Source organism: Micromesistius poutassou, assembly GCF_964030765.1.
Source record: "Micromesistius poutassou genome assembly, chromosome: 7".
NCBI classification, from domain to species: domain Eukaryota; kingdom Metazoa; phylum Chordata; class Actinopteri; order Gadiformes; family Gadidae; genus Micromesistius; species Micromesistius poutassou.
The window spans coordinates 13,829,038-13,843,711 of NC_140277.1; the positions used below are offsets into that span (position 1 = coordinate 13,829,038).

Genomic DNA, 14,674 nt, shown 5'->3' on the forward strand with positions numbered 1-14,674 from the left:
AATATGGTTTGGAACAACGTCAACACACTAACCCGCCTTCAAGGTCTAAAATAACTCAGACTTAATGAGGCATTTATAACTTTTGTAACTTCATCAGAGCCCTCTACAAAATCACACCGACTGTAACCAATCATTGCAGTGTGATCAGTTACATCCCAAAAACCACCATGAAGAAGTAGTTTATCTCTCTGATGGATTTACATGTGGCCGTAATATTGGTAATGCATAGCAATCAATTCAACAAGCTGTCATCTGCTCAGTTGAAACTCAGATTCTATTAGTCCTGTGGATCTGCTCAGGGTAGAGGAGCTCGCACTCCGCCCTCTGTCAGTAAAGCCGTCCTCTCATCACAGATTCTGTAGTAGCTAATAAAAGACAAGGTGTGGACAGTGTAGCAGAGAAAGTATTCTGACACGGCGACGTGTCTGTCCCACGTGGTGACCCTGAGCTGACCTGCTGGACGGCTTTATGAGGGGGTGAGGGAGAGGAGGGGGGTCCCCATTGGGTGGATCGATACCCTATCACATTATCACTGCACCGTCACAAGGCATTCTGGGGCCTCAGCAGGCGTGCTGGGGCCGCTCTGGTCTGGAAGCTAGACTGCTACGGGCGACTGGATATCCATTCCAGTTGTTCCCCGCTATGTGACCCCTGACCCCTGCCGGTCCACCCTCTGCAGATTGAGACCTCCTATGTTGTGTGTGTGTGTGTGTGTGTGTGTGTGTGTGTGTGTGCTCAGCCTCATGAATGAACAGTTGGTACGAAGGGCAGGCACCGCGGGACAGGTCAAATATCCAGACAGATACCATTAATAACACGGCACCACACACACATCCATACGCATACACACACACACACACACGCACACATACACACACACACACGCACGCACGCACGCACGCACGCACGCACACACACACAGATACACACTCACACACAGACACAGACACACACACACAGAGGCAGAGGTCCACATTAAAATCAAACCAAGGAACATATGCGTCATGTTTATCTATTTGAAAAACCTTGAACTATCCCTCTCTGTTGTTTGTTTGTGTCTCACTACATGACTCACTACTCAATGTGTTCCAGTTCACCCTAATGGATGTGTTGTTGCACACAGATGTGTGTGTGTTTGTGTGCATCAGTACCCTTTCTGCCGTACATGTTTTAATGTGTTCCTAACCATGTTGGTGTGTGTGTGTGTGTGTGTGTGTGTGTGTGTGTCCAGGCTGATCCTCAGGGAGAGTGGTCAAGCGAGGTACCTCCACTCTGCGGTGCTCGTCAGCGGCACAATGCTGGTGTTCGGCGGGAACACGCACAATGACACGTCGCTAAGCAACGGGGCCAAATGCTTCTCTGCCGACTTCCTGGCCTATGACATAGGTAGGGGACGCTGATCACTGCGCCGCCGCCGTGACACGCTCACGCCTTCATTCATTGTCCCCCCCTGGATTCTAATGTAAGAGAAAAGGAGGGTCTGCACACTGTTTTTTTTAGCTGAAGTAGATTGATTCACAAACGTTTCGATCGCTAGGATGAAGGTCCCTAGAGATCGAAACGTTGCCTGTTTGTAAATAATCTACTTCTGGAGCTAGAAAACAGTGTGAAGACCCTCCTTTCTATTATGTCCAATGCTGTTGTCTGGCACCTGTGGATTACCTTTGGATGTGCGCACCACCCCCTCTTTTTAAGACCCCTGGATTCTAATGTCATAATAATTCATGTGATACTATTTAGTACAGTGACTATACAATATCATATACCTATACATACCTATATAATAACCCCCTTGATAAATAACATAAACCAGACAAAAACACTTTTGAAATATACCTAATTTCATGAATTCCCACTGAAAGAGCAGAAGAATAATGCTTTGGGGATCAAAATCGGATGAGACAGTTATGCAGTTATGCAGTTATTCTCAACAAAAGCTTTAAGTCCAGACGTCTATTCTTCTCTCAGTGAAAATATCCCTCCAATTAGTTTAATACTGTCTCGATAGCGTAACACACAGGCCATCTTACATCAGCGGCAGCCATCCTAGTTGTTGTTGAAAATGCCTCTATGGCGTGCCTGAACCGTCGTCGTATTTACCCTACCTCATGTTGGATACACGGTTGTAAATGGTTTGCCTGTCTTGTACCGGGCGGGGGTATTTGTTATGGGAGGGGAGCCAGACTGCTGAGCCAATAAAACATGAACTTGTGAGATTGGTCTGGTTCCCAGGCTGCACCATAGGCCAGATGGGCCTTGTTGAACATCCCCCAGAGAGAGAGCGAGAGGAGGGTGCACCGAGATGAAGGACAGGTATAGGAAGAGGGAGCAGAGAGCAGCACAGTGGGAAACCAAAAGAGCAGAGGTAGGATAGAACCGACAGAGGGCAAAGGAAAGGGCGTTTTCACTGTGACATTACGGCTCACAGTGATTCCCTTTAACCAATACAGTCAGTTAGTTTTTATAGAAAAATGTAAGTGAGTAAGTTCTTACCCTAGCTATCTTTGTTGTATACAGAGAATGGGTTAACCTAGCGATTGTTAGTGCTTGGCACTTGTTTCTATGAACATCCTTACTGGACCAACAGCGATATATTGTTTCTCCTTCTTCTGACAAATGTAGTTATTGTAAGTCGCTTTGGATAAAAGCGTCTGCTAAATGCCGACATGTAAATGTAAATTTAAGTAAATAGAACTCGTCCATTGGCTGGCCAATGAAATCTTAGAGACGTGCAGCCTCCTCCTGTGGGCTGTGTTCATTTTGTATGGTTTTGTTTACGATCCAACATCCTACATTTAAAGGTGTTGAATGTAATATTCAAGAGCTGTAATGAGAGAGGGCAGAAAAGAGCGCCGGAGAATACGATTTTGAAATTCACAACCAAATATCCTCCCCTGCCTCTCGGCTCCCTAACCCTATGTTTCTCTGCCATAGAGGAGTGTCCTCCCGACCCAGCACAATGAACCAAGCGTAGATTTACCCAGCGCATTACACTCACTAATAGCCGACACATGTCCATGGTGTTATTTACAAATGACACAAAATAACTCTTCACTCTTAACTCGTATCTACAGTAGCTTACGTCGTTACGTTTAGTTCAATGAACGATGAACAAGTCGGTAAACATTCATAAGTCGGTAAATAATGTGTTTATAGTTTTACAACACACATTTCATATGTTTCGTTAAACATTTCCGGTGGGGTTTCAACTGTCACCTTACAACATCTCAACCGATGTGATGATTTTATGGCCTGGCTGTTTGCAGGCGGCTTGTCCCTTGCTGCACTGGAAAGAGGCCAGGAGCGAGAGGGGGGGTGTGACGCTATATTCAGAATGAGCACAATGTATTCCTATCATCAAAGGCTTCCAGCCTTGCTGAAACGGGACACGACCACTATGGGTCCACATCTCCTGACCTTTGTCGTGGAGGTCTGACCCTGTCTCACACACACACCCACACACACACCCACACAAACACACTCCAGCACACACACACACACACACACACACACACACACATACACACAAACACATACACAAACACACACACACACACACACACACACACACATCCTATCTCTGTGTATCACGCCGTTATTATGTAATATCTTGGGATATTGAACACACACTCATAAACGGCCACACACAGGCGTTAATCCCGGGACATTAGACACCGCAGCACACACACGTGCTGCACCACGCGTGGGACCTGCGTCTCTGAGCGAGCGAGACGGGTTGCCAGCAGCCGATAAATCAGGGGGGGAATCTGCAGATACAAGCATTAATAAATAAGTCATGGTGGGTGGGAGACCACAGGCTTTTATCACATCTAGACAACGTGAAGCAAGCAGACAGACACACACACACACACACACACACACACACACACAGTGCAGAGGGGTGCTTACAAAGCCTGAGGGTGGAGAAACAAATGATAGTTATGTTATTATAACTCTAGTTCTATGATTGTAGGCGTAGCCGTCTAGGCCTCGCCTTATGGGCTTGTCCCGTGCGCGTGCTTGCGCGCACTGAAAATTTCAGCTATGCACCAATCAACGCGGGCACCGCCCACATTCCCCACGGCACCGTGTATGTAACGCGGCGCAGTGCAGCGTTCGTCCTCCACGCTATTCTTTCAGCAATTGGAGGGAACAGCAGGTGGGAAACTAGACGGCTACGCCTACAATCATAGAACTAGAGTTATAATAACATAACTATCGTTCTATTTCATGTAGGCTACGCCGTCTAGGCTTTGCCTTATGGGCTAAGGCGAAGCTGCGAGCGGAGCCCAATCAATGTACTCCTGCTGGACCCCAGTCACAAAGACCTAAGTCACAGGGCACATCAGACTCAAGAACCCACAATTCTCCCAGGAGCACGCAAAGCGAGGATCAAGAGAATAAAGCGAGTCTGTAATTTCTGACTCAAGGATATTAGGATAGCGAAGAAGCTCTTACTTTCCGGAGAACACACCGAGTGTGCAACATGACCGTATGCGTAGACTAAAAGTCTACACAAGCTCACGAAACCTTCTCAATAAACGCAAAGCGTATAAGAGAAGGGGTAGTGGATCAATTCTAAATTGTTAGAGGACAGGATATTAAGACGCTGGTTACGAACCGTGACCAAAGCCAGAATAACCGGTCACTCCCAGCGTAATGCTAGGTCACCATCGGGTGACAGCAGAGAGGCTTAATCGAAGAGCAATGTTGTGAAACGTAACAGCTCCGAGAGACAAGCCTAGCCAAGCCTGGCATCAACATGAGGCAGCGCCAGACGGCAAAGCCTACATGAAAATAAACAGGGACAAAGAGCAGCTTATATGGCACAACAACGCAACAAGTTGCTCTAGCTTTCCGGTGACCACTCTGTGTGTGCCGGCAAGGAACGAATGCGGTGGTAGACTAAACGTCCACATAACACACATAACCCTCTCAATAAACGCAAAGCGTATAAGAGACACGGGTAACGTATTCATAATTAACTTGAATTAATGAATTAAATCATAAATTAATTTAAAAATCCCAGTGTAATGCTGTGACACCGCTAGGTGACAGCAGAGATAGACTTAATCGAAGAGCAACTTACGAATCGTAACAGCTCCGAGAGACAAGCCTTTATCCAAGCTGTGGAAGGGGTCGCCGACTCAATCACAGAGTGGAGCCCCTGGATATGTCTAATATGTAAAAATGGATAAAAAGCGCCGGGGGAGGACCATGACGCATCCGCTCAAAAGTCTTCCACCGAAACGCCCTAGAATAGAGCCGTCAGAGTGGCCACACCCTGTGTAGAGCAGAGTGTAGCGGCTCTTGGCAGCGTCGCTATAACACACAAACAACTGTTGTGTGGCGTGCTGGCAGAACCCAAAGGCAATAAGAGCGCCATTTTAAAAGACAGCATCCAAAGGGGCTTGAGACAGAGGCTCGCAAGGGTCCCTGGATAACCCACACAACACGGTGGGAAGATCCAACCGTGGTGCAAGCATCTCTTGACCAGTGGGTGACTGAAAAACCGGTTACCTTCACAGCCTGCGGGGCCAGCCGAAACGGCTGCCGCAAGGACTTGATAGTGGAGAAAGCAAAGCATTGTTGTCACACCACGTAGAGAAAGCGCTCCACTTCACCGCACAGAGGGTGGAATAGCGAAAGGTGCTTAGGCACTCTGGATAGTGTTGATAACCACTGCTGGCAGTCTGCCCTGCAGGATCAACCAATCCAAAGCAACCGGTCTGACTGAGGCCAGCCAAGACGCCGCTAGTTATGGAAACCACAGAACTAGACGGCTCTCCGGGGACACCAGAATGAGGGACAGATCCTCCTGTTTGACCCGCTCCAAAAGAGGATGGATCAGTTGAAGCGGCGGGAATGCAAACATGAGAGCCCGCGGTTTAGGAGGGAGCGCCACTGCATCTAACCCCCAACAAGGAAGATCCTGGTGGCTGAGAGAGAACCACAACCTGCAGTGGGTGTTCTCTCTGGACGCTAAAAGGTCCACCTGAGCCGCTCTGCAACTTGTCTTGGCGGGGACTGCCGCGAGACATGAGGTGCGCTCTGAAGTTCTGGGCGCCCATGATATGCAGGGCTCTAGGCTGGGCTGAGCAGATTATGACACGCTGTCTGTTCTGATCAGAACATAGCGGCCACGCACCAGGTGAGGAAAAAGGAAAATAACACTTTTTTTCACCATGGCGAGCTCTAGCACATTTATGTGTGCAGAGGGGAGCGTCAGCCTAAGACTAAGTGGGGGAGTCCCTCCCCAATGCGTCAACGAGGCGTCCGTAAAGACCACAACGTAAGACGTCACTCAAAGGGAATCCCCTTGAGAGGTGCAAGGGGGCTTCCCCAATATTCCTGGTGTGGCAACACAGAGCCGGTACGGAGAGCACCCTGAGATTATGTCGCCTGGGGATCCAACCTCTGGGTAGCCACCGCTGTAGTCTACACAAGAAGGGGCAGACACAGGGGAACCACATGGTGGGCAGCTGCCATCAGCCCCAACAGGTGCATGATAGACAGTGCAGTCACGCTCCTGCCAAAACGGGAGAGTGCCAGAGAGTAAGCGGATGGCAGTCGCTGTCAGACATACGCCACGCTCATGAAGGTGATACAGGGAAATCTCCTGTGAGCCTTGTGAATAAGAACGGAGAAGAAAAACATCCTTGAGATCCAGGGATGTGAACCAAGGGCCCCCTCCTCACACAGCTCTCACGCTTTCGGAGCAACGCTCGGGTGATGAGCATTTTTCTGCGTAACAACCGATTTGTTGAAGACGCAAGATCCAGAATGGGCTCGTCTCTCAAGAGACAGCCACCTCCACTGCAGAGTCATGCTCTCAGCGGGGAGCTAGCTCAACAACGGCTCTATAAATAACCCTAAATTCTCCTAAGAGCACGCAAAGCGATGATCAGGAGAATAGAGTGAGTCTGAATATATGAAAAACGGACTATGCAGAGCAACAAAGATTCTCCTACGTCCGCCACTGGGGGCGGAGCTAGGAAAAACCCAAGTAGCCAACTGCGGCAAGCAACACGGCCCCTCCCAACGAGAGGAGCGGAGTGATGGAATTGCTCGTCTGCAGGCGGAAGGATGGACCAGAGGACCGTGCCACGAGCGTAACGGGCAGCTCCGCCTTCTCGGTACAGCAAACCGACTGTACAGGGAGAAAGCGGGGAAGTCAGGTCCTAGGGGACTGGTACACGTGAGAAAATTCAAGAAAATCAGTACAGATCTGTCATACTATTGAGGTACCAAAGTGACAAGTGAACATCACTGAAACACATATATATATATATAAATAAATAAAAACTTTTTTGTTTATATAAATTTTAATTTATGTTCATTTTCTTTGTTGTATTATTTTGATGTCGCTTTGGATAAAAAAACATCTTGAGAAACCATATAATCATAACTTGCTGGTGAGCGTACACATTAACAGAACAGTACAGTCTCAAGTCTCAACACAACTCAACACAAACTCATTTACCGTCTGCGGTAATGCTTTCCAAAGCACTCAATGTGTAGCGGCACATTGCACTGCCTGCAGCCATACACTGTTGCACCAGGACGGGCCTCGGTGCCACTCTTCGACAGTGAACATTCCCTGCAGGTCTTTCTCTTCTCGAAGATCTTTTCACAATCGTGCTCGGCTGAGGCTGTCACAGGTGCTGCGACGCGCTGAGGAGCACTCTTTGCTGTCACAGGGGTGACAAGTTAATGTGCAAGGTCCTCCTGCCACTCTTTGTAGCCTTGTAGGCTCCAGCACTCCTTGCAGCAATGAAAGAATTGTAGCAGCTGACTGACAGGAAAAAGAAAAAGAGCCTCCGCCACCATTTCTTGGACCGGTGCTGGAACTGATAATAGCTTACCATCTGATCGAGTAGATCGACCCCCTTCATGTTCTTCTGATAATCAGAGACGCATGCTGGCACTGTGACCTCTGTCTGGATGTCTTCTCCCCGTCTTCTCCTGACAGACCCTTCTGCCATGGGCTCATGGTAATTTGACAGTACCAAAACGACCTTTGTATAACTGCCAAGCACAGAAGGTCAGGTCACCCTTCTGAGACACTTGGTACCGATGCTTATCCATGGCAGGTGGTTTTGGGGGGATTCCCTTTCTGTTTGATCGAACGGTGCCACACGCATACAGACCATGAGCCTTCAAATCTTCAAAATGCGGCACCCCAGAATAAAAGTTATCCATAAAAATGGAGAGATGGGACCCGAAGTATGGTCCAGCCAGATCCATCACTATGCAGTGTGCAAGGCCTTTTTCCCTACTCCCTCCCTCACGTCCGGTGTAGACTTGGAAGTTTGATACATACCCGGTGGAGCTCTCAGACATAACCCACACCTTGATGCCCCACTTGGTGGGTTTCAGAGGAAAATATTGATGGAAAGCGAGTCTCCCCTTGAATTTCACCATACTTTCGTCGACACTCACAAACCAATCCACTTCATACAATTCCTGGAATCTATCTTTCAGGTAGTCGAGGTACCATCTGACTTTCCAGAGCTTGTCAGGGCGGTTCACATCATTGCTGTTGTTGTCTTGCAAGTGGAGATACCTATAGCAAGTTGGACAGTGTTTGGACAGTTATTATCATGAGCTTTCATTGTCGTGTGTTTGTATAATTACACTTTATCAGTTCATCAGACATCATAATTATTACTGTCATCCATCATGAGGTATCATTTATGAAAATGATACCTCATGAGGTATCATTTTCATTTGTATTTATGTATGTTTTATGTATTATTATCAATCATCAGACATAATTATTACTGTCATCCATCATGAGCTATCATTTTCATTTGTATTTATGTATGTTTTATGTATTAATGTCAATCATCAGACATAATTATTAGTGTCATCCATCATGAGCTATCATTTTTATTTGTATTTATGTATGTTTTATGTATTATTATCAATCATCAATCATCATAAGCTAGCATTGTCTATTGCATCATATTTCATTTTTATTGTTGTTATCCATAATCATCAATTATCAATCTTCATCTTTAGAAATGTATTTATTGTCATTAGTATCAGCAACAAATCGTTATTACCATTGCCATCATCGTTGTAATCATATCATGTGACATTCCCATCATCATTAGAAAAAGCTAGTAGGCTAGCCAGCTCCACAATCAAAATAATAAATTATTCTTGTCATTGATGTTGTTAGTATTATTAGCCTACCTCCAGATGATGTCAAATCTGTCTCTTGAAATGGCTTGGGGGATGGTCGTTAGAAAAAGTCACTTTTTCTGACGCCAGAAATCTCTACGTGATGTCTACCTCAGGATGCCCATGGCAAGACACAGTCCTACGAAGGTCTTCATTTCTGTAACTGTGACGGGTACCCACTTGCTGTTTGATGGAGTTGCGCTCCGTGTTTGATCCGCATACAGATTTTTTTTCTGTTACAAGTCGCATCCATAACTCTTCTGTGAAAATATGGGAGAATACCTGTAGTGGTGTAACAACATCTGGAAGTTCTATCTTGGCGCCTGGTTCACGATTATATGGGATCTTCTCACATAAGTGGAAGTTGTTTGTTTTCCATTCTTCTTGGAAGCCAACGAAATCGTGCATATCCTCCTCTCCCTCTCGAAACATCGCTAGGATCCAATGCTCTCTTACGCGATCGGCTGGTACATCTACATCATCTGGGATATAATTTAAATCTGGTCCTGTGTCATCCTCCATCATTTCATTAAAATCTGAATCAATTACTTCGTCAATATCACTTCCTTCACTTGAGTCAGCCAGGACGGATCCAGCAAGCTAGCACAGTGTTTACAAAGTTTGACCAAACCATACTCCACGTGTAGGCTTATTTCGACCAATCGCAGCGCATTTTATTAGTCACATGAGTTAAAGAAAATACCTTATCATCTCTGTCACTCACCCCAAGAGTATTTCAGCAAATCACAGTGCATAGAATTGGCCACGTGCCTCGGAAAAGACGTCGCCGCTCAAAATGACACAGGCGCGTGTGCCGGCCTTAACGGTAAATACACATAGATGCGTGATCCGGTCTTGAAGGTAAACACGCACAGATGCGTGATCCGGTCTGAATGGGTTAAAACTGTCTGGCCCCTCCCGCCTTCACAACGTGCGTGACGTCTGGCTCGTCGGCAGGCCGAAGCGACAGGGCGACAGAGGAACGTACAACGAGCGACTCCGCCTTCTCCTTACAGCGAACCGACTGTAGGGAGAAACGCTCTTGCCAAAGCGCACATAGCGATCGGGGAGAGGGTGAGCAGACAGCTGAGTAAAGCTGTCTGGCCCCTCCCGCCTTCACAACGTGTGTGATGTCTGGACTCGTCTGCAAGCGGAGGCAGGCCGAAGAGACCGAGCGATAGAGGAACGTGCCACGAGCAACGAAATGGCGGGGTCTAGGGGACTGGTACACGAGGCCGCACGTGCGGCAACGTGCGACGAGTCCCCAGCCCGCTCATGAAGCACACGCGGGGTCGCCGCATGCAGGCGGACGAACACGGGCTATACTACGCCACACTACAACCACTAGGCTGAAGGGAGGGCGCCTTCACACATTGCGTGTGTGATGAAAAAACCACGCTGAGGTCCCCACCTCAGCAGGTTATCGAATAAAAGCGTCGCTCTTGCCACAGGGAGAGAGCGAGCAGACAACCGATTAAAGCAGTCTGCTCGCTCTTGCCACGGGGCGAGAGCGAGCAGACGGCCGATTCAAGCGGTCTGGCCCCATCCCACCTTCACGGGTGTCATGTCTGGCTCCGCAAGCGGAGAATACCGCTGCAGGGCAGGCCGACGCCACAGGGCAACACAGAGGAACGTGCCAAGAGCAACTTCTCCGCCTTCTCCTTAGAGCAAACCGACTGTAGGGAGGAGAGGGGAGATGTCGGGGTCGAGGGCACTGGCACACGAGGCCACACGTGCGGCAACGTGCACCCAACGAGTCCCCAGGCCGCTCATGAAGCGCACGGGGTACGCCGCATAGAGGCGCCCTGGAGGCGCGAGAGGCCTTACCTCTGTGGGCTCCGTGCCGCCGCCGCTGCGTTTCTTCATCGTAGATAGTCGAAGCAGTTCACTGGTTTCAGCGATTGCCGAAAGAAAAGGGGAGGACGAACGCTGCTCTGCGCCGCGTTATATGCACGGTGCCGTGGGGAATGTGGGCGGTGCCCACGTTGATTGGTGCATAGCTGAGATTTTCAGTGCGCGCGAGCACGCGCACGGGACAAGCCCGTAAGGCGAGGCCTAGACGGCATAGCCTACATGAAATAGAACTGAGGGATAGATGGATAGATAATGTTGCATATTTATAGTAGGTTGTTCTCAGTTTTATTAAGCGGTGCACAATCCTTTTGCTTTTCTCTCAACCACATTTGATTTCTTGATTTTTTTATATGTACCGCAGATTAACGGAGATATATATATTTTGTGCGACACAAAAGGAGCTTTTATGGTTAGATCTTGTTTAGTAAAACTCTAACCTTGTGAAAAGTACACAGTAGGGGCATTTGTTGCAATATTTTTTGTTTATAATGATAAAAAAAACAATTCTGCTTGAAAATGACTTCCATTAGTTACAAATTAACATATTTGATCTGAAAACACTTAAAACCTTAAAACAAATAATTTACTTTAAAATAAATGTCTCTCAGATATTATAGAGATTATTATATATATTATTGAGAAATACGAGATATTTCTCAATCTTGTTGACCAGAATGAACCTGGATCTGACCCTTCCCTCAAGATGCTCCAAATTCCTTAAACTCTCTGTTCTCCTCTCACTATCTCCTCCTCTCCCCATCTCCCCTCCTCCCCTTCTCCCCTCCTCCCCTTCTCTCCTTTCCCCATCTCCCCTCCTCTCCTCCTCCTCTCCCATCTCTCCTCCTCCTCTCCTCCTCTCCTCCTCCTCCCCATCTCCTCTCCTCCTCTCCTCCTCCTCATCTCCCCACCTCTCCTCCCCCCATCTCTCACCCTAGCTCCCAATCTCCCCTCCTCCTCCTCCTCCTCCCATCTCTCCTCCTCCCATCTCCCCTCCTCCTCCCCATCCTCCGCAGGAGATATTTAATTAGTTGCACCTGTGGAACACCTCATTGCCTGCCCGCGTGCGTCCCCCCCTCCTCCCCTTCTTAATGTACTCTCCCCGGGCCCCACCCCCACCTCTCCGCGCTCTGCTAATGTGCTTTTGTTTTGCCAGACTAACCTTGGGAGTGGAGAGGCGGCCGTTATTGGTTTCTGTCGCTCTTCTCCCCCTGCTCCCCGCTGCCACGCATTAGATCCAGAGCCACACAGAAGGCTCTTTTCATTTGGATCTAATTCTACCCCCCCCCCCCCCCCCGCCACACACACACACACACACACACACACACACACACACACATCCATCCATTACGGCCCCCAGCACCCCCTCCCAATGCCTCTAATTAGATTGGAGGATGGGGGGAGATGAACTCTAATTAAAGATGGAGCCCTCTCCATTCTACCTTCCAAGGCACTGACCCGCATCTGCAAGTGCACACATACACACACACACACACACACACATACACACACACACACACACACACACACACACACACACACACACACACACACACACACACACACACAACCTCACATGCAGACACGCACACACACACACACACACACACACACACACACACACACACACACACACACACACACACACATCAGACACTTTCACAAGTCATGCACTCACACACCCCCACACCCCCACACACACACACGCACACTTACACACACACACACACACACACACACACACTTACACACACACACACACACACACACACACATATACTAGTGATGCAGTAAGGTATTTTCCTCACCCAAATCTGCATATTTCTGTAACTGCAGCAGACCCCTTCTTGAACCAGCGTTTGTAAACGGAAAAAAAATAGACCCATGTGCTTCTTCCCAGCACGTTATTATATAATGATAATAACGCCCCCCCCCCCCCCCCCCCCCCCTTCCCCCCCGTCACCCGGTGGCCATTTACTGTCTTTCTAAGACTAAACAAACGTAGTTATTCACCGTGGTCTAAATTAGGGATTTTCTTCAAAAGATGAAACAAAGGCATGAAATGGGTAAAACACATGCCTATTAGGCCCTTATGGGGCTGTTTTATTAGGAGTTCAAATTGCGGAGAAAATGGAAGCCGTATATCAGCGTAGCGTTGTCTCATTGTGTGTGCAGCTGAAAACTGCCATTGCATTGTAATTATTAATCATTTTGTTTCTCTTATAAAGCATATTTGAACATAAATGGCAAATACAAAAATACTATAGACTTCATAAAACACGTATCTTATTCTTAAATTAATGAGAATAAAATGTGCATGTTATGTACATAGAAAAGTCTTCCCAACAAGGACAACAAATAACAACAAAATAACCTAAAACAAACAGTTTTAGGCTGCCTGATGTCATTTAAGGATATATAATATTCAACTTGTATAAAAGGATAGCTTTTAAGAAATGGCTGATAGCTAAAAATTAAGAAGCTGATTTGAAGTAGCCGCCCACAAATCACCTGCATATTATAAACACCCGAAAGAGTCTGAATCCCCTAAACCCTAAATCCCCTAAATCCCCTAAATCCCCTAAAGCCACGCCTTGGTACATTAATGGGCTGCTGTTGCCCTTACCTCACCCCCACCCCTACCCCTACCTCACCCCTACCCTTACCTCACCCCCACCCCTACCGTTACCTCACCCCTACCCTTACCTCACCCCCACCCCAACCCTTACTTCACCCCTACCCCTACCTCACCCCCACACTCACCTCACCCCCACCCCTACCCTTACCTCACCCCCACCCCGTCCTCACCTTACCTCACCCCCAGCCCCGCCCTCATCTCACTCCCCACTCTCCTCACCTCCCCCCAAACGCTCTCGTCTCCCATCCTCCACCACCCTCACCTGTCTCCCCCCACACCTCCCTCACCTCCCCCCCCGCCACCCGCCCCCCCCCACTGTCCTCAGCTCCTCCCCATTACTGCCCCCATCGTCCTTGCCACCCCCCCATCCTCTCTCCGTCTCCCCCCGCCATGCATTATTAACACAGCCTTTCTCATTTCCTGGGAGGAAATGAAAATGTGTGTGTGTGTGTGTGTGTGTGTGTGTGTGTGTGTGTGTGTGTGGCCTGTGTTTGTGTTAAGGCGTGTACGTGTGTTTGTGTGTTTATGAGAGTTAATTTGTGGATGAGTGTGTGTGTGTGTGTGTGTGTGTGTGTGTGTGTTTGTGTGTGTTTTGTTGCATCTATCTGAGTTGAGGAGTGTGTCTGTTTGTGTGTGTGTGTGTGTGTGTGTGTGTGTGTGTGTGTGTGTGTGTAAGCGGCACTGAATTGGAATGGAAAATACAATATAAGTTCTTATCTGGATCAGAAACCATTTTTTCCCATTATTATCAACACTTATATTTACGTTTGCTTTTGATAAGAGGCTGACATGAATTGACTGCTGCAGACATCCATTTTTATAGATTGCCACTTCTGAGTACAAGTCCTCTGAAAAAACATCTTTCAGAATGTCATTCTCTTTACCACCCACCGTTTAGTCCTGACTGTTATTACAGACACATTTTGTGGGGGCCGAGTCTCTGCAATTGGCTTGTAAAGCACTATGGTTGACGTTAATGCGATTGACTTTTGAGCT

At 47.8% G+C, this 14,674-nt stretch overlaps 1 protein-coding gene across 1 annotated transcript in view; it reads left to right on the forward strand.

Annotated features, from left to right (window-relative positions):
* The window catches only part of atrnl1a (attractin-like 1a), a gene marked incomplete at its 5' end in the record, with an annotated part of 199,533 nt that overhangs the window by 41,481 nt on the left and 143,378 nt on the right, over nucleotides 1–14,674 (forward strand). The window contains 1 exon segment of the mRNA XM_084470861.1: nucleotides 1,232–1,386. Within this exon segment, the coding sequence (XP_084326987.1) occupies nucleotides 1,232–1,386 (155 nt within the window).